We start from the raw sequence: 23,271 nt of genomic DNA, 5'->3' as shown, positions 1-23,271 counted from the left end.
ATCAGAAAATCCTGTAAATCATTTTATTTTATTTTATTTTAAAAAAACGGGGGGAGCGGTGGGGGGGTAGCAGTGTCAAAACAGCACCGATTCTCTTTTTATCACATAAAATTTAGTCTACAGAGAAACTACAGAACAAAGAGATTAGCTGATCGTGTCCGCTGAGCCTGTTGAATGTTCTGGTTTATAGTGCCATCTGCTGTGCGCTGCGTCTCTTCTTCTCCCGTCTTCACGCTGCTCTCCAAAACCGATTATTAGAGCTGCTCTTCATTTCCTGTTAGGATTTGCCCCCCACTAATCAGATAAAACACTGCACGGGTTTTACACCTTTTTTTCTTTTCTTTTCTTTTCTTTTTTTTTGTACAGGCTTCGAGAGTGAGAGAGGGAAAAAAGGAGGGATGGATCAGTCTTGCAGCATCGCCTTGACTGCAGTGAGTTCACAGGGAGTTCACGAATGCGGGCAAATATGAGAAAGATATATACAACAAAAAAACGGAAGTTCGGCGTAAATAAAGCAGATCAATGGAAGAAGGAGATCTGCATCTTCTTTTAATTGCAATTCAATTTTTTGGAAAATATCTGTACTCCTGTTTTGCCCCCCATTATCCTGACGCCACTAGCTAAAATCCAAAACATCCAGATGGCTACAGCAGTCGCCTGGTTGGCTAATGGTTCACTGTGTACTGATGATTTGACAACATTAAACACATTTTGACTCCACTGTTGAAAGAAAACCCACAACCTGTTCAGAGCCTCCATCGGTCATGCAAGGAAGTTAGCAAACACGTGGAGGAAGTTGCTCTGGTTAAAGGAGACCAAAACCGAACAAACAAAAACCTTCAAAAAGTCATGGTGGTGGCAATATGAAGCTGTGGGAATTTTAAAGAGGTAGTTGAAGCTGAATACAAGAAAAAAAATCATCTTCTGGTCAGAAAATGCAAAGATATAACCAGCTTCATCAGTGATGTGCGTAGATGGACAGTAGGTGGTGCTAAAGCTCCTGAGATTTTCTGTTTAGGCAGAAAAATGTGCCCTTCCGAAATATTTATCGCACCTTCATTCTGCAAAGAAACTTCTACATTTGTGTGTGTGTGTGTGTGTGTGTGTGTGTGTGTGTGTGTGTGTGCGTGCGTGTGCGTGTGTTCGTATTGTGTAGAGTGTGGCCCAAAGTAACATTTCTGTGTTAAAACACATGATGTTCAAGATGTCCCTCCAGTAAATCTCACTTCCCGTTTCTCCTCTTGAGCACCTGCCTCCCAAAATTCATGAGTTAGAATGGTCCAGTCAAAGTTCATGAGTTAGAATGGTCCAGTCAAAGTCCACATTGAAATCCAGCTCGACAAGCTGTGGAAGACTTAAAAACACTTTGACTGTCTTTATCCAACCTGACTCTTTAGTTGCCGTTGTGTTTTTTTCTCTCAGAGCCGTAAAAAGTAAATTTCCGTGTCGTCACTAGAGCATAGCAACGTTTAGGTCAGTTCTATGAACAAAACAAGGAATGATAGATATGCTTTATGAGATCTCTGTTAGTCAGCTCAAAATAATGTGATAAATAAGAATATTTATTGATTATCAAAATAGTAAATGCAGGGGAAAAATAGATTGTTTTTATGACTCGATGAAAATGGATCTCTGATATAAAATGAATAAAACATACAGTGAGTGTTGGACTCATGCACGCACACACACACACACACACAGAAAGAGAGAGAGAGAGAGGGAGAGCATGGGCCAAGCCAGTGTGTTTTATGGTTTAGCTGTGTTTAATTATTTACTCCTGTCTTTCTCAGACGGGGGTGGTGTTGGTTTCCATCACACCGGGCCGCCTTCTCGCCTCCTCGTCAGGTTCGATCCGGCTCGACCCGCCTTTCCTCCGCAGGCCTGACTCGGTCCGCCTGGATGACTGACGGGTTGGTTTCTGGCGTTCCCCAGGGTTTTGTTTTTCCTTTTCTACTGACTGCCGCGCCGTTCTGGATGTGAACATGTCGGGAATTAATGGCGACCAGCTGCACCGCTCCACCTTGGGGATTTACTCGGTGAGTAACAAAAGAAAAAGGTCTTCAGGACCGGAGCTAGAGGGCGAGAAGAAAGGAGCCATTTCCACCAATCAATCACACGCGATCCATCGTCCCAAGAACAATTTGAGTCTTTTGGTTGTCAGAGAAAATGCGTGATTGAATAGAACATGTTCTTTTACTGATCCCACTGTGGCTGAGTCCAGACTTTCTCAAAGTTTCTTTTTCCTCTCTCTCTCTCTCTCTCTCTCTCTTTCTGTCTCTCTCTGTCTCTCTATCTATCTATCTTTCTGTCTTTCAAAATTCAAGTAAACCTTCAGTGAATACATGCCTGTGCTTTTCTAACAGAGTCTGACTGATGAGCTCAACCCCAGTCTACAGAAACTGCTTTCACTGGGAAACCACTTTGCCCGTGCCTTCAGAGGTAAGGAAGGAATGAAGGAAAGGACACAAGTAGTCATAGAGGAGGGATAAATAACTGAGAAAAAGAAAAACAAAAAACAAATCAAGATTTAAAGCCAGAAAAGAAAGTTTGCATGAGGGAAGGATAAAATGAAGGAAGTTGATAAGAAGTGAGGGTTGATAGGTGGGAAGGAAGCAAAAAAGGTAGGAAAGAGGAAAGGAAGGGAGTAAAAGAAGTAGTAGAGAAAAATAAAGTAGGAGAGGAAAATTATAAGAGAGATGAAGGAAAAAATGAGGGAGGAAAAGGAAGAAAGCTGACATTCTTTAGTCTACCTGCTGTCTCTCTGTTAGAGGTGAATTACTTCGAAGGAACTATTTACATCATCATCATCCTCACCCAGACGGGAAAACACCTGTAGTTTAATTTGCCATACTATGTAAATAAAAATGAGCTGCAGTCATAAACGGACAGAGCTCTGACCAGTTAAAAGATGGTAAACGCTACATGGTTCAGTAACGGCCCCACCGGCAGACATTAAATATAGATTAAGATCCTATGTGCCACCTGCAGCGCCGCTGAGCCGTAACCTTACGCCGACCAGCTTTTCCCTCAACATCCATTCAAACATGGCTTGTTTACTCAATTGATTGAGCTCTTTATAGTGAGTCATCACACAAATGATGTGGCTAATCATAGCCGCTTTTATTGGTCTCGGATTTTGTCGATTAATCTGCGGTTATTTTAAAAACTACAGAGTCGTAGCTACGACTGGGTAACCCCAGACTCAACTGCTTTGTAGTCTCTACCAGGATTTTTCCTGTATTTGGATCTTCCAATCAACGCAAACCCAACGTCCTTGTTCCCACTGAAGAACAGCATGATGATGCCGCCACCGTGTTTCGCCATGGTGGTCGTGTACTCAGGTTGTGAAGTTTTCAGGTTTCTGCCACCTGCAGAAGCTATCTTTTGTTGTTCAGGTTGCGAGTCTGAACGAATTCTGTGTCTTAACAAACCAGAAATGTTAATTTTTCAAAACCGGGTTTCAGAGTGGATGAATTTCAAAATTCAAAATTTCAAAAGTCACATCTTTTCTTTTTTTTAAATTGAAGATGTTGTAACTCCATCTCCCTCTTTTTCTATCCCACATGTGTCTAACTCTCACAAATAACAAAAATGGCTCCACTTTTTGTTTTGTTTTGTTTTGTTTTTATTGTTTTTGTGTGTGTGTGTGTGTGTGTGTGTGTGTGTGTGTGTGTGTGTGTGTACTTCTCTGGCGGTGTTACAGCGCCACTGATTGGCCCGGCATACCTATTACATCATATTCTTTCATATTGACGTACTTTTCTTAAACATTTACAAAAAAAAAAATACTTCATTTTCGCTTTGGCTCCTAAATTACTTAAAAACAAACAAACAAATAAACAAACAAGAATTCTCACATTTTTCTTTCAGCAATAATTTTCCTCCTCCTACTCTTTCGTAAAGGCATGATTTATGGAGTGCACAACTAATTAGTGTCCTCTGGGAAAAAAAAAAGCCTCTCTTCCTTTTCAGGTGATAGATTCGACAGTTCTCTGTAAGATGCTAAGAACTTTTTTTATCTACCATGTAAACGTCTTCACAGCCTTCCTCTGTGTGTGAATCGTTCCCTGGACTTCCTGCTTGCTCCTGTTGTTTGTTAATTAATGTTTTCCAAGAAGCCTGCGACGCCTTCATAGAACAGCTTGATTCGTACCGAGATTAAATAACACACACGTGGGATGTTTTCACTAATTACACAAGTCCGAATAAAAGGGATGGAAATAAATGCACGCCACACTTTTCAGCTAATTTATTGAGGAAAAATGTTTTCTTTCCTACCACCCTCAGTTTTGCGTCTGTCACATAAAGTGCAACTGAAACAAACGTGTTTGTTACAAATATTTTTTTTAAAAAGTGATAAAGTTTAAGCAGATATGAATGTACTTATTGCAAGACTGTGATGATAAAGTGTGTCTGTACGGCAGACGTGTCTCTGAAAGCACGACTACTTTTTGTTTTTTTCTCTGTTTCAGACCTTGTTGTCAGCAGCGAGGCTTACTTCACGGCGCTTTCAAAGATCGGAGAGAAAGCTTTCTACTCCTCGTCGTCCCGCTCCCTGGGTACGTGACGTCGTTGCGCAGCTTTGCTGGGACGCCTTCGGTTTGTCATCGAGGTCATTTATTAAACGCAGGCTCTCCGCCGCGTCGAGGGGATCAAAGTTTAACCTCGGGCCGTGTTTTATTGCTCCCCTGCAAACACGGTGGTGAATGTGTAATGCGCGTTGCTGCACATTTCCCTTGATGTGTTTGAAAAGCTGTTCTGAGAAGAAGGTACTCCACGTTGTTTAGTAGTGGGAGAGCAAGTCTTTCTGGTTTCCAGCTCAGAGCTAAAATGACGATGTCAGGTTAAACACCTCGCATACAGGCCGGCTGTGCAGGTGTGAGTTTTCTTTCAGTTACTGCGAAAGAACAGATCAATCTTCCATGTGAATCGTTTCAAAATGCAAACAGAAAGTCTTGTCAGGCGTCTGGACTCTCTTCTGTCTGTCATTACAAAATGTTCAGAGCAACAGTTTTGTTGGCGTTTGAGCCCAACAAAAAGTCAAATTAGCTAACAGTGACCACAGTATACCACCTATATCCGCACAGCTAGTAGAAATATGCTCAGAGGCCTTGAAATAAATGGTTGTTATGGAGACTTGGTTGCCCCCAAGCTGCCACTCTTTGCTTTAGAGAGGTTCTTTTTGTCTTTCTTACCATTTTGCGGTGAAAAGATGTGCCAGTGACTTCCTGTTCTTAATCCGCAGCAGTTAATATAACGACGGCGCAATCTTTACCTCGGGAGCAGATTCAGACTGGAAGGTTTCCCACCATCTTAGCAGTGTATTTATAGGAATTTTTTGCTCATTCTTCAAGAAGAGGATCTCTGAGGTCGGACGCTGTTGCTGGACATGTTGAAATCTGTTCTGTCGTCTTGAGGTCAGCGCTCTGTGCGGTCCAGTTGAGGTTTCTCCCACTCTTTGAATTGGACCAGGTGATGCAAGGCCTTCATGCATCTGTTCAATAAAACTGTGTATCTGACACTTCTGACCAAAAGCTTCGGTCATGATCCGTAACTCTGGAGAAGCTAGAGGGACCAATAAGTGGAGAACTTTGGTTTTAGCTTTGCCTTGTTCTTTATCACTAGAGGTTGGAGGAGTTACATCAAATTAAACCCCATTCTGCCTATTAATCTTCATCTGACCATCGCTCACCAACAGGAAACCGACATCTTTCTGTCATTTACATCCCTTTTCGTTAAGTCGACCAATTTAATCCAACAATTTCTTCTGGGCACTTCTTTGTTTTTCAGTTAGCATGTACATTGAGAAAAAAACCCTCCACAAGATTCAAATTGTCGCAGCTTTTATTTTATTTAAATGTAGCTCTAACAAATCGTACCGAGTTCAGAACAATGCCCCGATGAGAGTCCTGAAGAAGAAGGCGAGATGGAGCAGAGGTCCAATGAAGAATCAAACAGTAACCACTTCCTGCCCGGAGAATAAAGCTGTGAACGACAAGCTCACATAAAAATATAAACATTTTACAGATTTATTTGTCTGTAATAAATTATTCACCACCTGAATTAGATTACGTAGCCGTGCCAGTGGTTTCATGTTTACTTAAACGCAGCAGGTTAATGATCAGTGAGTGAATCTGCTCACAGCAAACTGCGTTCTTATCTTCAAGGAGATGTCCTGATCCAGATCGCCGACAGCCAGCGGAGACTCACCAAGGAGCTGGAGGGCGTGGTAAATGATGTCAATGCTGATCAGATTACTGGTTTAGTCACCGGTCAGGCTTTTTTTTTTTTTTTTTTCGTTTTTGTTGACACCAAAGCGAACTGTGTTCATCTTTTTTCCAGTTCCGCAACTTCAGTGTGGAAGTCCTGCAGGTGATGGAGAGCAGCGTTCAGATGGACTTCGACTACATCTCAGTGAGTGAGAGTCCATGTGACGAGTGATGTCGTCACAACAAAGACGCAAAACGATAAAGTAACATGATGAGATTTATTAATTCATTGGTCACTTTTATAACCCCGTAAGAAGCTATGCGTGCCGTGTCACCGTGGCAACAAAGTGTGACTCACATCTTCGACACCATCTTTGAAATCCAACATTAAATATATATCCGATCCCGTTTTCAGGAACAATTATGAAGCAAATTGTTTTAGCTGAATGTTAAATCTACTATTCAGAAGAGAAAAATGAAAATTTGGACAATAACAAATCAGACATGTAACTTAAATATAAAGGCGAGCTTTACTTCTGTTTTCTGGAATCTACGACGGAGTATTACACTGTTTAAAAAAAAAAAAGGTCTCTAATTTACTGTAAAATACCAGCAACTGTGGTTGCCAAAGTTTTACTGTACATATGTTAAAATTCAATATTTACGAATACAGAATTTATTCGTAAATAACAATAAATTTTGTAAAAATCGTCAACCACAGTGCTGATTTTTTTTTACAGTGTAGGGCCACGCTGAGAAAATAAATAAATAAATAAAATTACAAGGATATGATCGTAGTATCACAAGAATAAAGTCGCAATATTTTGAGATTAAGTGGTAAAATTACCAGAATAAAGCTCGTACAAGAATAAAGCCATAATATTAACAGAATAAAATCAAAGTATTTCAACTTCCTGGTAATATTACCACTTTATTCTTGAAATATTATGGCTTTATTCTCATAATTCTATTTATTTATTTATTTTCTTAGATTGACCCTAATATTCCGCTGTAGTTATTAAATATTCAGACATAATTATTCCAGTTCCTTGTGGATGGCTACAGAAAGCCTTTGGTTTCCATGCAGCCTGTTAGTTTGTAGTCTATGAGTAAATCTGAGCATGTAGATTGAATAGCAAGTTCTTTCTTTAAACGCAGTGAAGTTGTTATTAAAAAGTTCAAATCAATAGTTACAAGTCAAACAACGAGGTGAGATTGTGGCGATAATGAGCTTGTGTAAACCTTTGATCAGAACCGTGCGTCAGATTGCTCGTTTTGATCAGAACTGGAAGAAATTCGCAGGGATCTGATCCGAACTGTCCCACAGCACAGCAGGGTGACGTACGAGAGGGAAGTTCACAAGCAGGCGGCGGCGGCTCAGCAGAGGCAGCGGAGAGGAGGAACCGGCCAGGTCTGCTTGTTTTCTTTCCCCCTTTTCTTCTCAACTGGAGCGAAACGCTTCCTGATGTCTCTGCTGCTGGGTTTGATGCATATCTGCACCGTCCGTCCTCAGGAGTACCTGCAGTTTCTGAAGGAGAGCCACCAGGAGGCGCTGCAGGAGGAGGACAGGCGGTACCGCTTCCTGGCTGAGAAACACTGCGGCCTCGTACAGTCCTTGGGCCTCATCATGAACAAGGTACAAGGAGACATTTTGACGCTCGCAGCTGAAACGATCTGCTCTGGTCGCCGCGAGCAACCGAACTCTAATGGCAACTTAACGACGCCTCCTGTAATTAGAAACAGGAAAAGACGATGTACGGCTCCAATGGTCCATGCGTGTTCATCTTCCTTTTCTGATAACCAGGAATCGGTGACGCTCCCACAGCAGCGTCACAGTTTCCACAGAAAGAACAACTGCATTATAACAGGATGCTTGTTTGAACTCTGGACTCATTTTTATGACCCCGCAGCGTGGAAGTACTTTAATGTTTTACATTCACTGGGAACTCCTGAGTTATGAGCCGGCACCTCGACTAAAGCCACAAGTTACACATAAAAGAGACAGAGTAATATCATATTTATGCTCACAATGGTCACTTACTGCTGTGCTCTGACGGTTTAAACCGTGTTGGAACCGCGCTCGCCATGCCAGACTTCAGACCTGAAGTTATTTCTCAGAGAAAAATACACAGCTTGTGTGTTGAAACAGTTGATTACAGTGAATAAGACGTCTGGGCGCTGCCCTCATGTGGCCACACTGTGCAAAGCACAAACCCGTTCCAGACACGTAAACACGTGGAACAGTAACTCTGTGTTTTTGCCACTTCTTGATCTTTTGGGTGTGTGTTTTTTTATTTTTTTACATAATCTATAGTTATCTATAAGAAGGTCAGTGTTGGATGCTCTGATATCCTACTGTGTAAAAACAACCAGACGTCAGTCGTGTGTTAATAGCAGTGCGACATTGCCTCTTCTTATCACAGATGGAACCGACGCTCAGGCGTTGGCAGAATATTACTCATTGCTCTTATCTTAGAGGTTGCTAATTGTCAATATTGACAACTACTAAACACACTCTGACTCCCCACAGCCTCTATCTGACTAATTTAATTGGTTGTGACAAAAATCAATGACGGGATCATAAGCTGTTCCACAACTGCTCAAAGCTGCTCCTTTTCTCAATTCAGGCGGCAAGGAGCTGTGCTGCACTCCCAGATCTATGTCGTATTATCATTTGTGTTTTGATTTTTAATTTTTTTTTTCAGAGTTAGGAACTTCTAGTTAGTAATGAATGACTTTCTGTTTCCCTGTTGCTTCAAAGCGGCCCGACTTTCAGTCTGACAGGAAGCCACGTTTATTTTTCTCCCATCTTGGAAAGTGAGCAAGGTGGCCAGGAGGGTTAAAGGCAAAGTCTGAAAGCTCAACAAGGATCACCACGTATCCATGGCGACCATTGCATAACATTCATTTGAGATTGAGACCTGAAAAAGGTCTATCCTGTCGTATCATCACAAATATAAACAGTTTTCTGGAGTTCCCAAATGAAACGTTTCACTTTTATATTGAAATCATGCTGCTGCAGTTAAAGCTGAATTTTTTTAAAGGTGTTTTAACAGGAGTGCTGTTATATTTGGCCTGATGGAGAAGAAGTGCCGCACTGTTCACACTTTTCTTTTTCATGTGACAGATGTCAGGGCCTCTCCTGCAGAAAACCGATGTCTGGACGGAGGAGGTCGACGCCACCAGGCGAGCTGAGCTCCAGCGACCCGCTGCTGTGGACAACGCTGTGAGTTCAAGAGGGTCAACAACTCGCCGAGAAACAAACTGCTGAGTCCGTGAATCATTTATGCAAAGCTGCTGCCCAGGTTAAACTCAGAGCCCTTCAAAAACTTTACAGCAATTAGGCTGTGGTGTAGGAAAACCCATCTCCGGGGAGGGGAATCCACGTTAAATCCTTCTCTGGAAAGTGAAAAGAGTTTCAATTTTTCGACTTCAGCTGCAGGGGTGCCCCCTAGTGGAGGATCTGTGATTCAATTAGACTGGATTACAGAGACAGAGAGGATTCAGCCTGCAGCCGGAGAACGGGAGCAGAATTACGGCATAAAAATGTGTAAATCTGAATCTAAGCTGCGCAGCGCCTCAGTCTGAAGGCCCGACAGCTGTAATTACTGTTTGAATTAACAACCTGAGATTAAACCCTGCTCCTCGACTGAAAGGTGAAAAGGATCCACTGATCCCTTTGCAACAACAGGGAATTAATATGGATTTTGTGGTTTATTTTTGACTGATGTATTAGAAATGAAGCCTGTGAGACATTGAGCGCATGAGCTGCAAGTATGTTCAGCGTGTCTTTGTACCATCATAACTAAGAATATTTGAATTTGTGAATCAAATACTCACAGATTGGGCTGCAGTCGTAGCTAAAAGAGCAAAGAGAACAGATGAGAGTTAAAGTAACAGAGCTTCTCCAACAACGAGTGGTGCAAATCTAGAATTGGACAAAACGACAAAGAAGAACGAGCAGAAATCTGTAGATGTGCAGAAAACTTGTAAAGCTACAAACCGAAAGACTTCCAGCTGGGATTACAACCAAAGGCCGACTCAGGGATTTGTCACTTTCCCTCCAATCTGTGCGCACAAAAACCCTGATACATTTACAATTGTGGTTATGATGTAAAAAAATATATATATTACAAAGACGTTTTTCTTCAATATGGAAACAGCTGTAATGATGGAATGCCTCTCTGATGCCGTTATATTGACAAACGCATCACATACTGCTGGATGAATACATTTTTCCAGGGAGGGATGAGGGCGGAGGACATCAGACAGATCCGAGAGGAGATGACTCTGGGCAAGATACCGTCAAGAGGTGAGTGGATTTTATGGAGGAGTAAATATCACTCTGCATTTTTAGACACCAGGAGAGACTTCCCAATAGATGAACCTCTTCAAAAGTTCACTTTTATTTAACCTTTTTGTAATTAATTGCAGTCGGCAGCACTGCTGGTGGAAATCAGTTTATCTGATAGCTCATAATCATTTCAGTCTTTTTCATCCTTGTAGTTTTGAAAACCGCATCCTGGTTTGTGCCCTTCCTGCAGAACCACTGTCTAATCATTTAACTCTCTTAACTAAAGTAAAAAAGGAAATAAAAAAATAAAATTTGACCCAGTAATGACAAATCAACAAGCCTAAAAGCGATCTCGACAATGTTAAACACCTTTCCTCGTCATAGTCGGCTCTCTGTTCAGGAGGGGGAAAAAATGGCACCTTGTTGAGCACAATCAATTTATCTGCATCTCCCGCTGCTGAAACAAAAGGAAATTTGCATGCAGATTTAGCAGTCAGCTCAGAGTCCTAATGCATGTAATTAGGAATAACAATGAATTAGAACTTTATCATGCAAATTCGAGCAGGAATTAAAAACAAAGCTCAGCCATTCACATCTTCAGGTGCATAATTTCTGCTCTTTATCGGCTAGATTTCTGCTCCAGCAAACTGCTCTCTCTGTGTGTTTCGCAGCGCCGTCCCCGGTGGGAAGCATTTATCGCTCCAGAGGCGGCGGTGGCGGCGGCGGCGGCGGAGCTGTGACCATGAGGGCCAAGGCGCCGCACCAGCCCTCCGGCTCCAACCCCACCCTGCTGCCCTTCTCCAAGGGCCAGATCATCACTGTGAAGTCCCGGCAGCCCCGGAACGGCTGGCTCTACGGATACGCCGAGAACGGCTCAGGGTGAGGGGGCGGCAGCTGAGCTGTGGGTGGAGGGGCGTCACCCACTCTTGAGACTAATGCTTACCTCCTGGTTGACATCTTTGCTCCCTGTTGTCCTCGTTCTCAGTCAGGGGTGGTTTCCAGCCTCCTACGTAGAAGAGGTTGATGATCCTCCGATGTCGTCCAGCTCCTGGTAAATGACATAATAACCTTTCCACCATTAAAATGATCATAAAACTATTTTTTTAAAAATACATTGAGTTAAGCATAGATTTTTGTGGCTTACGCTGCCACGCAAAGACGCTTTGGACAATTTCATGCTCCAGCTCTGTGGGGAACAGTTTAGGGATCCTGTTTCAAAATGGCCGCACGCCAATATACAAAATAAAAGTCAGTAGAGAAAATGATGAAGGATGAATTTGGTGTGAAGAAAACTGTGACCTCTTAGAACACCTTTGGGATGAATCGGCGCAGATGCCGTGATCAAGGTCTTCTTGTCCAACATTAGTGTCTGACCTCACAAATGCTCTTCTAAAAAGAGTTCCCATAAACCTTGTAGAAAGCCTTCGCAGATGTGTTGGAGCTACTGTGGCTATATGGTGTACGTGAAACACAATATAATTGAAAATTATATATATAAAAAAGTTTGCTATAAGGAAAAATAAAGTAAAACTGTTGCAAATGTGCTCACATCTCTTATTATAAGCAACTTTTGATTCAACGTCTTCTTTAATTCATACTTGCCATCGATTGGGCGTCTTTTATCTAAACCCAGATCCTGTGGAGAAGTTAAAAAGGATAAAAGTCACAAGAGCTGAAGGAATTTCATCCTATTGCAGGTTACTCTTTATTTCTGAGAAAACATCCCGGCTAGCTAAAATCCGCTAAATACTCTTGTTTCTTTAAAGAAGAACAAAGCTGGCAGAAATAAAATCACTCAGGAAAACTATAACTGCTTCTAAACGTGTTCATCAATCAACAAAAACTTCATAAATAAGCACAACTGGATAAAGTGGCTAAATGAAAGGCCTGAGGTTAACCTGGAGTTATTATAATAATAATATTTTTTTTAAAAAGCAGATCATGTTCATTTGCTCCGAGGCTGTTCTTCTTCTTATTTTTGGGGGCTAATCATTTTAAAACAGGGTCAGTTTCAAACTTGAGTCTGGATGGATAAAATGAACTACTTACCACATATGGGTGACCCACAGCTGTGGGAGAACCCACAAAAAGCTGCTTAGCGATTTTACTTTGAGCACGAACACAGCAAACATATACACAAAATTAAATTTGTGACAAATTCGACGTGTTTGGGAGCAGCTCTTTACTTTGTTAGTAGTCCAGGCTCCAAGCCCTCTGTCACAATACAATGATTTTCATATTTAAGATTTCTAAGAGTTAGCGACCATTAAACGCGGAAGATTTTACGTCTTTTGGCTTGAGATTTCTCTCGCCTTCACCCAGGAACTACACTCTACGGAGCGGCAGCAGCATGAGCGACCTGCTGGACCAACCAGGAGTGAGCAGCAGCAGCAGGACCAGCAGCGCCATGAGCAGCATGTTCGACCAGCCGAAACCCAGCAGCAGCAGCAGCAGCAGCAGCAGCAGCAGGAGTGGAGCCCCACCTCCTCCGCCTCCTCCACCCACACAGTCCTCATCTGTGAGTCTGACGGAAATGTCGTCTTACTCAGAAAGCCATTAAGAATACAAGCAGTAGTTCACCCAGAAACGGCTAAAGCAAACGCTTCGATGATGACTAACTTTTACATTTTACCACAGTTGAGTTCTAAAATGTCATCAGCCAGCCTGGGATGGGGCTTGTTTTTGTGTTTTCGCCTGTTTAAACTTTTTTTTTTTTTTTTACCATCAAGCATCTACTAACACAATTCATGCGGAACGAGTATTGATTCTAGATGATGAAATTCAGATCCGCCATGTTTGTTTCCGTCTTGCTGGTGAAGCGATATCGTTAAAGAAACTGACAGGGATGATATTGAAGGATCCACTTTGACTCTGTACAGAAATGACACGACTCTGAACCATGGTTGATGTGTCGGATGAATTTGGAAATGAAAATTTTTAAGCTAAAAAGAGTTCTCACAACTATTTTTTTTTTAGTTTTGGAATTTTTGTATTTTTATAAGGCTTTGCACATTTATCTGTTTTTAGTTTTCTGAGGAGAGTTGTCTTGCATTAACGAACTCTAAGCAAGAATAGCAGTAGTTGCGTTTCCATAGCAAGTATGCACAAACATTTGTCGATAATCTGCTGATGTCAAGAAAAACACAATTTTGCAGATGAGGTGTTTCCATTAAATAAGAAACTAAATTAAAATCACAAAAATTGTAGTTGCTAATTTCATAGAAGAGCTATTGATTCAACACGTCCGAATGACACAAACAACTTTTTATGAACTTTGTCCAAAAACAAATCATCGTCATTCTCCTACCACTTCCTGTCGTCTTCTTTGTCGTTTCTGTCAGTAGTAACATCTATCTGTTTATCATGACTCGTGTGATGCAAAAAAGCGTTTTCATTGCAGTTTTGTGAAGTACATCTTGAAAAACCAGCTCATCCTAGCACAAAAACGTGAGCTTTTTCAAATTGTCGTGTTTCCACTGAGAGAATTTATTTTTGTGATTACAGTTTGCGCAGTTTTATGATTACAGTTTGTGCAGTTTTATGGTTAATAAAAACCATAAAAAAGATCCCCCCTTGCAACTCTACTCGGTGAGAAAGAAAACAGGCACAAGGGGAAAGTGAGGTACTTGTACAGGATGCTGTTATTCCATCATGACCCTGTCCAACATTTGACCTTATGGGAATGACTTATAAGCAGCACTCTCGCTGGGACATAAACAAAAGGAGCAAAAAATTATTCATCCAAAACTCATGTCATCTTTCATTTCAATAACTAATATCATTTGTAGTTTTATTAATACGTTCTGCCTTTGAGAACATTTATAGCTTTGAATGTGGCCAGAAATGAAAACGAGTTTGACACCCTGCTTTAAAAAAGAGCCGTGAACCCCACCACTAGCAGATAGATACGGTGGCCGGGATGGGGTTCCTCACATGAACTGTAGCTGTATTTCACCCGTCTGTCCACCAGGGGCACTGTGGCAGAGTCCTGTTCTCAATGACTCCTCAGCCTTCGTTCTGGTGGACGCAGGGCGGAAGCTCCAGCTGCTGACGACGTGAGCCCAGCGGTTTGCAGATGTGTGCTGTTGTTTGGTTTCCACTGTGTGATGCTGTTCGCTACTCAACCACACAAATAAGCTGATTAAATATCCTTATATGTGTCAATGTTGTTACAACGACCGTCTTGAAGTTCAATTAGCTGTAAATCTGCCGTCAAAGCGAAACATTTAGCTTAAAGTTAACCAAGCTAACGATGTAAATGAGAAAATGAATATCTTTGTACACTTGCAAATAAAACAACTAACTGACAAGAAACTTAAAATTAAGACATAACTTTGCTTTTAATCAGTAATACATTAAAATTGATGAAAAACGCTAGTTGCACTAGCAAATTATTTCACTTATTAAATAGGAAAAACATCTTGTTATAAAAGAAATAATCAGTGGAACTAGTACATTTTTTTCATCAATATTAAGGAGTTATTTACTTCTATATCTTGATGTTAGTTTTGTCTTATTTCAAGTTGTGCTAATATATTTGCACTAGAAACTGGACCAAAAACTTAGTGATATTTTGCATTTTTGCACGTCGGTGCACGACTTGCAGGAGGACAGATTAAAATCAGGAGTGCGACAGGGCAGCTGAGCCTCCATTAGCGTGTGTGTGTGTGTGTGTGTGTGTGTGTGTGCCGCCTCTGTTGGTGTTCCCGGTCAGCCCTCGCTAACCTCTCCTCCTCTCTCCACTCTTCCTGCAGAAGTCGCAGTCAGGAAGATCGCAGAACGAACTCTTCCCGAGGTAAGAGCAACGCCACAGTCTCGCTCTGAAAGTGGAGAACGGCTGTTAAAACGAAACCAATTCATCACACTCTCCTCTCCTCTGGAGGAAGGGAGATTTTTTATTTTTTATTTTTGCTGAGGTGAATCATGAACCCATTAAATCTGAGAGCAATAGATGGGGGACACTGATCTTAGCGGCACAGACTGACTGCTCTTCCATTAAGAGAAACCATTTCAGCCGCAGACGTTTGGGAACTTCAGAAGAACAGTTCACTAAACGACGTTTGAAACGCAGCGCGCTCGTCTCTGGCTGTGGCCCCCCCTGCATGGCCAGATTCAGGAGCAATTATTTTTAGGTGCACCCTGTTTCTTTTTTATTATTTTTTCTCACATCTCTTCTCTCTCTCTGTTTCTTCTCGGGTTCCTCAGGGGCACCAATCCGTTCGCCACGGTTAAGCTGAAGCCCACTCACACCAACGACAGATCTGCTCCGATACTATACCGGAGATGACTTCTCGACGAGGGAAGAGGCGTTTCCATTTAGTTTGACAGGTGGACGATTGGTGATGGCTGTTTTATTGAACCACAGCACTATCTGTGTGCCATAATAATGCCTTTTAACCAAAAAACAAAACAAAATTACATCATATTTGTTTTTTGTTTTTTTCTTATAGTCGTATTCTTTCCTGCAGATTAATTTAACCAGATGTTAGATCAACTTTCTGGATGTTTTCTTGACAACTATCATCATGTGAATGAGTGAAGCAGTTAGTCTTTTAAAATTTTAATACCTCTTGTGGGGTTTTTATTTTTATTTTTTTTACAATTTTTTGTATTGTTACAAGCACAAACGTCAATGTGTTTGATTTAAAGTTTATGTGTAAGACAGAGCACACTTTGTAATTTTTGGGGACGTTCTCATCGGACGGACGTGACGTGGAATTAAAATGCTGCATCATCTGCTAACATCAGTTTTAAAATCTAGGTTTGGACTTTAACTAGGCCACAGAAACAGTATGTTTTGGTCCAAGCGAGAGGTTCCTCAAACAGCATTAGCTCCTGGCCTGTGACCCACTTTAAAAACCCAGACATTACTACAAAATTTGTAAAGAAACATTAAATTTTACATTTTATTTTTCTAATTTTTATTCACCATTCAGTAATTATTGCATTGATTTAGCATGAATGCTGCCTCTTGTCTTCTGATTTTAGTTGGCAGTGAGTTTTTTCACCACAGTTGTGATAAAAAAAAAGTAATACCTTTTATATCAATCCTATCAAATTGTATTTATTCTCCATGGTTTAGTTTTTTTGTTTTTAGTAGCATCAGAGCAATGCTGCTGGACAGTTCCTTCTTTCTTTCCAGCTTGAGTAGCAAAGCAACTTGACAAATTTTTCTGGCAGCCAATCAGAGAAATAAGAGCGGCAAATAACGGTTTCCTGAATTTCCCCAATTTTTGAAAAATAAAGGCTGTTTCTATCTCCATCTTTAGTAAGTTATTTTAACACATTTTGGAATAATGACTGGGGGGAAAAAACCCCCAGCAAAATTCAGAAAAATTAAATTCACATTCATTAAATTTTGTTCCCGTCATTTTTTTTTTTTTTTACTTTCTTACACCTTCTGGTGTTTGTCGTTCTTCCTCGATGTTCTCCAACCTACTAATTGGGCAACTTTTGAAGGCAACTGATTGCGTTTGGGTTCTATTCAGCAGAACAATGAAACAATAATCACAGTTTGAAACAAAGACCATAAACTGTCTCATAAAGTTGTAGTAAAATACATTGAAGTTTGTGGTTTCAAAATGATAAAAATATAAAAAGAAAAAAAAAATCTATTCCGATTTTGGGAATCATATGCGTTCAAATGTATTTAGCTGTAGATAGCTTGTGTTGTTTCACAGCTCTATATCAGTTCTCTTTTGTTCCTGATTTTTTTTCTTCCTGCATCTGCAGCTCCATTTACACCTACATGTTCTGATGAGATTATAGTTCTGTCGCTAAATATTAAATGTGCCGCGAATGTACTTCTAGAAAATAATGGAACCCGCGGCAGATCGTGTAAAAACTCTGGTGTTATGAATAATGCTGTGTATTAAAGGATAATGTCACGCCATCTGTCTGGGATGATCACTGATTTGAAATTCAAGCGCATTACGTCCAAATATCATGTCTTCCTCATTGCTAAATTCTGGGAATATTAATAAAGCCTGCTGCATTTGTTTTCGTTCTCTAATGAAGCAAATTAATGGGAGTTTAATGTAGCATAGCGGGAGGTTTTTATCGCTATTTAAGAAATAACCTCTCATTTTTGTGGTCCCAGTCGTCAATGGCTCCCCGTTTAACAGTGCGCTGGAGCAAGTAGTGAATTTATTGACAGTCGGTGCAGTTCAGATCTTTTTGCTCAGGCACCGCAATGGCCTACTAAAAAACAAAAAAAGATCTAAGATTCCTGCGGCGCTTATTTGGGTTCTCCACTGAGCATACTTAACCTAAATTGAACCTTGGTGTGAATCCAATTGTGCTAATGGCTTGACAGCATCCTGGCTCTTCTGAGGAAAGACTCCGGCTACTTGGGATGTTGTGGCCTTTTTATCTCGTCCTCAGCGGAGAATGTACATTCATAAATCGGGACTTCTTCTGCTTGTTTTCCGGGAGTCTTTTACTAATGAGGGCTAACAAAGTGGCACCTATAACCAGCCTAAGTGCGCTTCTTGTTGTGCTTTCTAAGTAACAGCAGAAGGAGGTGAAAGAAAACCAGAAGCAAGTCAATACAGACTCCCAGTGCTAATTTTGAGCTTTTAATGATTAGTCGATGTTTTCGGCACAAAATGGCTTGATGGCAAACAAGTTAAATGACTTTAAAGGTGAATTTGGTGCATAAGTTTGAGTTTATTCAGTGTTTTTTCTCTATTGAGTCCGAATAAGCTCCAAAATATACACAACACCTTTAAAAATATGTGGCTAAATACTGGTTAGCAAGTCACGTTTGGTGTAATTCTAGCTGGATATTTGCCTAATCCGGTTGCAGATTTTGCAGGATTAATTAGACCTTAGGCTTTTTTTTCTTTTTTTTTAGTTCACTCCAAATATTTTTCAAAAATGTTGATAGAAACCTGAATTTAGAATTTACTGGGATTTTATATGATCTTGAAACAAAAATTGGACAAAATGATCCAAAACAATCCAAGAATCAAAAAGTGTCTTTCAAACCTTTTAACTTAATCAGCTGATTCTGGTTGTTCAAACAAGACGGAGAACAAGTTAGGAGACGATAAAAACAAAAACACTTGTAAAATACCCTAGATTTCGCAAAGAAAATTGATAGACTATACTTAAAAATCATTTTAACTACCCAATTTAAATGATTTTGATCCATTTTATGAACAAAAGCAGGTTAAATATCCAGATGAATTACACCAGGATGGCTACAAAACCTGCTTGCTCTGCAGTTTGCTCAGAGACATTTATTCAAAATTCATTGAGGGGTGTATGGACATTTTTGAGCTTGTGTGAATTGGAGAAAATCTTGTTAACCCAAAGGTTGATTTTAATAATTTTTAAAGTTCTGTACGACATTATTCCTGATGTTGATTGAGTGAGTGTAAAATCTTGAACTGTAGATTGAAAGTAAAAGAAATAAACCCAGCATATCAGTAGAGACATTGTCCAGGCTTTTTGTATTACTCCTTTATTTACTTTCACAGCTTGACTTTTGCCATCATTGTGTTTTTGTTTTTTTACAACAGCTCATTATCGGTGGGGATAAAGTGATAGTTGGAAAGCAGTTGGATGGATGGGATGATGGTGAAGAGGGAGGGGAGGTTCAGTGACGTCGACAGAGAGAAGAAGGAAACGAGAACAGGCAGATTAGACGGACGGTGAGGTCAGGAGAACGAAGGAAATGCTCTCTGTAAATATCTACATGTGCTTCAAAATACAAACTTTAGTTGCAGGAGTGTTTCCTATCTATACATGAACAGAAACGTGAAGAGTTTGTATAAAAAACAGGATAAATTATTAAACTGCGGTGCGGGACGAGAGGGGGGTGGGGGGCTGCGTAGCACAGCCGACTTCACTGCAGCATTTCACTTTGTGGAGACAGCAGTGAGGCTGAGGTTGAAGGGAAGGAGCGCTTGAAGCGGGTTCTGGCCTCAGTTGGTCGGTCGGTGTAGGGGGGTGCAGGTTGCAGTGAGGCATGGGGGAGGGGGTGAGCATGGAGTCGGGATGGTGAGGGCTGGGAGGCGATCCGTCACGGCGATGGGCGGCTGTTCATTCCTTCACAAGGGCAGCAAATTCTGGAGAAACAGAAAGCAGTCAGGACCACAAACCGTCACATCCATCAATCAGAAGCAGGAGGCGGTGTGTTTACTGCTTTATGAGCTGTGATTGGATAACAAGTCAAATTTTTTACTCTTTCTCATCAAACTGATTGTTTTTAAAGTTTTCTTTTGGCTCAGACAGGAAAGTAAGTAAGGAGAAAGAGATCCAGGGCCAGGATTTGAACCTGCGACGTCGAGGACTAATGCCTCCTTATGTGGGCCGAGCTTAACCCCTGCGCCACCACAGCACACCTAGATTTAACCAAGATTTAACAATTAGTTTTTAACATTTAATTAAAGGGACAGTATCATGTGTTTTTCAGGCACATTGTCGTTTTATAATGTACTTGATTTAAGCTGTAAATAAAGTATATATATAGCATATAAAGTGCTATCTATATATATATATATATATATAGATAGATATAGATATATCTTCCTTTTTATTTCCTGATTTAGCGCCTTGAAATTGGGCTTTTAGCGTCAACACTCATGCACAAGAAAAGCATGTGAAGTTTGACAAAATATTAAATAAGCCAGAGGGAAAACACAGTCTGGGAAAGTGGATCTATTTCACTAAAGACTACAGTTTTTGCTGGATGTAGTTTTTTGCCTCGTCAAGCTACCTCTTTGTGTCTTTTTGCTTGTTTGTATTTCTGTTTGTGATCTTTGATTCTCTAGACCAGGGGTCACCATCTCCAGTCCTCCAGTCCCACCATCCTGTAACTTCAAGATGCGTCTCTGCTCAAACACACCTGGATCAAATAAACTGCTCGTTTCCAGCCTATTGCAGAGAGGAATGAATGCTGGTGAGAGAATTCAGACATTTTGGAGCAGAGGTGAATCTAAAAGTTGCAGGATGGTAGTCCTCGAGGGCTGGAGTTGGTGACCCCTGCTCTAGACATTCGTGGTCAGATTTAGACGTTTCATTTTTACCATCGATTCCAATCTTGCCGTCTCCATCCTTGTCAGCCGCTTTTAAAAACGCTTTGGTTTCTTTGTCTGTCAGGTCTCTGCCATCCTTGGCAAAACCCTTCAGGACGAATCTGGCGAAACAGGAAGCAGATGATTCAGTCAGGAAGAGTGTCTCCGACTTCAGCTGGGTTTGCACAGAGTGAAAATAGTCTCAAAATGCCTGTGTATTTTCTTTGTACGAGTTACAAATCACGTTTCACAGATATAACTATCCAAAGTTACACACAAAGATGCAACACGGGTTGCAAATCCAGTATTCCACACTCACGCACAGATATTTGAGACTATTTTCACTCCATAGGTTTGAGCTTTTCCATCAGGTTTGTGCATTTCTTTTTCTTTTTTCTCACTTGAGCTCCTCTTCCTCTATAAAGCCGCTGTTGTCGGCGTCCAGCACCGTGAAGACCTTCTTCACGTCGTCGGGGGATTTGGACTTCAGACCAACGATCTCGAAGAACTTCTTGTGGTCGAACGAGTCAGCAACTTCAGGAAGAAAGACAAGACACAGGAAATGCTTCAACACCAGAACTCCCAATGTCGTCTCACGTGTGGTTCGGCTTCGTAATACGTTTTCTCCCGTGCCGAACGCGTCTGCAAATTAACGCGGACGACAAGAACGGGACGTGTGGTCCACAAAGATAAGGTGGAATACGAACCAGCATGCAGAAGTAAGCATATTTGCTGTCAGAAAATAAAAATAAGCCCTTACCGTTAACACCGTGAACGTGAAGAACCTGCGGCTGGAGCAGATTTTTGAGCAGCAAGCTTCCCTCTTTTAAACATGATTCTATTTTTTAAATAACTCTATTATTATATGGTTTGGTAGATTAAATCGACAAACTATCCACTCACAATTTCTATGTGAGAAACTAAAAGCCTTCTGTGTCCTTTTTGAAAGAAAAAGTAGACATGAATACAATTTTTATTTGCTCAGAATACATCTCTAGTACTAAAGACTCGGCTTTGCATAATTTATCGCTCATTTATGCGGGGAGGCCTCTCTGCTACAAACTCAATTGATTAAAAAAGACAAAACAGAAAAACATTTAGTTAATTCCAGAGTTATTCTGACCCTGGAAGGATTTAGGTGTAAAGTCATGTTTTAACATGCAAATGGGAAATGTTAAAACACATTCCTGACGCGAACCTGATGAAGAATCTGTGCGGTGAGGAAAAAAAACAAAATCACTGATTGAATGAAAATGGTTTTAAATTGAAATCTGCAAGGAGTATATAAAAATTCAAAACCTGAAACTGTAATCCTACGCTAAGGTTTCTGCCACGCACACAAAACTTTAGTGTTTCAAACTAAATTTAAAAACAAAACTTCTTTTCAAGTTTGACCCGGTTATGAGGAATCCAAGCTGGATTTTACGGATCCACCTCAAGTGTTTATTTTTTTCTTTTTTTCTTTTGTTTTTACCTGCAAATGCGTCGAGAGCTTTCTTGATGTCATCGGCGTTGAGGATGCTGCTCATTGCCATCTTGGCTGGCGGAGACAACAGGAAGGGGAGAAAAGGAAAGGAAAGGGGGAAACAGAATGGACAAGGTGAAAAACAAGGTTGCAGAGACAGAGAGAGAGACAGAACTGAGACGTTCTCGCTTTACACCGGTGTACGCTCCAGAAATGGAGCAGGGAATCAGGACATGCGAGAGGGAAGTGATGGGTGACGAATGGATTGGGGACAGTTTAGAAAAGGTGTAAAGTTAAAGGCGGCTGCAGCAGGTAGGAGTTGAGGGAAACGATGCAGAAACCAGTTCATCGATACCAGCTGTGGATTCTGACATCTCCAACAGACAAATGTGGAAATCTGAGTTTTCCATTTTGATTGCGTGATGCCATTGAGTTGATGAAAACGAGGCACAGAGGCAAAGTCAGCGGGGCTTGAAAGGGGGGCCAGCCGAGGCTTCTGCCGTCTCTGAAATACTGCTGGGGAATTTCACCCGTCAGCCCAGTCGACACGCAGAGTCTCCCCTGTGAAAGCCGAGCCCGGCCCCTGACGGCACTTTGGCTTTTTACTCGGTGTGTGATCGAACCCGATCACCGCTTATAAAGTTGTCACCCTCTGGCGATGCCCTTTTTCACCTCTTCATATTGCAAGCACACATAGAGCACGGAAACACCAGGAAGGCGAACGGCGGCGGGGAAAGAGAGGAAGTCGGGACTATAAAGGGCGTCTGAGGGAACGAGCAACGTGTCAACAAATTGTTGAAGGGAAGCATTCCTGCATGACCTGCAATCATTAGATTAGATCTGAGTTAACCTTCCTGCCGGATTTTCAAAAAATAATTGTTTTGTAAGCGTCCAGTGCAACGCGCAGCACGTCATGCATAGCTAATGGGGAAATCCTTCGGTAAAAGGCAAAACAACTTCACCCAACAAAACCCTCTTCAAGAGTCTGATAACAGTTTGGCCAAAAATGTCAAGTAAAAAATACTAAAGGGCCGCAAAACCATAAAAAAAAAATCAATAAATGCTAAATCCTAAAAATTCACACTGCAGCAATGATTAATGCTTAACTTAAATACATATACATATATATATATACAGGTGCTGGTCATAAAATTAGAATATTGTGATAAAGTTCATTATTTTCCATAATGTCATGATAAAAATTAAATTGTCATATATTTTAGATTCATTGCACACCAACTGAAATATTTCAGGTCTTTTATTGTTTTAATTTTGATGATT

At 41.0% G+C, this 23,271-nt stretch overlaps 2 protein-coding genes across 4 annotated transcripts in view; one reads left to right on the top strand and one right to left on the bottom strand.

Annotated features, from left to right (window-relative positions):
* The first annotated feature begins 1,785 nt into the window (after nucleotides 1-1,785).
* LOC103147388 (brain-specific angiogenesis inhibitor 1-associated protein 2-like protein 2) lies at nucleotides 1,786-18,549 on the top strand. 2 transcript variants are annotated; one of them, XM_016678381.1, is made up of 14 exons: nucleotides 1,786-2,036; nucleotides 2,364-2,439; nucleotides 4,473-4,559; nucleotides 6,168-6,229; nucleotides 6,343-6,414; nucleotides 7,537-7,620; nucleotides 7,723-7,845; nucleotides 9,337-9,435; nucleotides 10,452-10,521; nucleotides 11,175-11,382; nucleotides 11,489-11,554; nucleotides 12,826-13,021; nucleotides 15,258-15,298; nucleotides 15,709-18,549. In XM_016678381.1, the coding sequence occupies exons 1-14, from the start codon at nucleotides 1,983-1,985 to the stop codon at nucleotides 15,788-15,790; spliced, it is 1,320 nt and encodes a 439-aa protein (XP_016533867.1). In that variant the 5' UTR covers nucleotides 1,786-1,982; the 3' UTR covers nucleotides 15,791-18,549. The 2 variants fall into 2 exon arrangements, with proteins under 2 accessions (XP_016533867.1, XP_016533866.1); XM_016678380.1 differs by having other exon boundaries at nucleotides 7,537-7,845.
* A 465-nt stretch (nucleotides 18,550-19,014) lies between these two features.
* The window catches only part of pvalb6 (parvalbumin 6), a 43,986-nt gene continuing 39,729 nt past the window's right edge, over nucleotides 19,015-23,271 (bottom strand). For both annotated transcript variants that reach the window (XM_007565700.2, XM_007565699.2), the window contains exons 2-5: nucleotides 22,000-22,065; nucleotides 20,927-21,059; nucleotides 20,538-20,647; nucleotides 19,015-19,577 (exon numbers count right to left, since the gene is read on the bottom strand). In XM_007565700.2, the coding sequence (XP_007565762.1) occupies nucleotides 19,552-19,577; nucleotides 20,538-20,647; nucleotides 20,927-21,059; nucleotides 22,000-22,060 (330 nt within the window). In that variant the 5' untranslated portion in view covers nucleotides 22,061-22,065 and the 3' untranslated portion in view covers nucleotides 19,015-19,551. The remainder of the gene's footprint in view (nucleotides 19,578-20,537; nucleotides 20,648-20,926; nucleotides 21,060-21,999; nucleotides 22,066-23,271) is intronic.

The sequence above is a fragment of the Poecilia formosa genome, unplaced genomic scaffold, assembly GCF_000485575.1.
Source record: "Poecilia formosa unplaced genomic scaffold, Poecilia_formosa-5.1.2 Scaffold182, whole genome shotgun sequence".
Lineage (NCBI taxonomy): Eukaryota > Metazoa > Chordata > Actinopteri > Cyprinodontiformes > Poeciliidae > Poecilia > Poecilia formosa.
This window is presented reverse-complemented; position numbering and strand designations above follow the sequence as displayed.

Bases quoted from the DNA above. Each gene is read 5' to 3' on its own strand.
- LOC103147388 (XM_016678380.1), top strand. From the start codon at position 1,983: ATGTCGGGAATTAATGGCGACCAGCTGCACCGCTCCACCTTGGGGATT. The intron at 7,846-9,336 runs GTACAAGGAGAC...TTCATGTGACAG, and splicing joins TGGGCCTCATCATGAACAAG to ATGTCAGGGCCTCTCCTGCA. The intron at 13,022-15,257 runs GTGAGTCTGACG...CTCTTCCTGCAG, and splicing joins CACCCACACAGTCCTCATCT to AAGTCGCAGTCAGGAAGATC.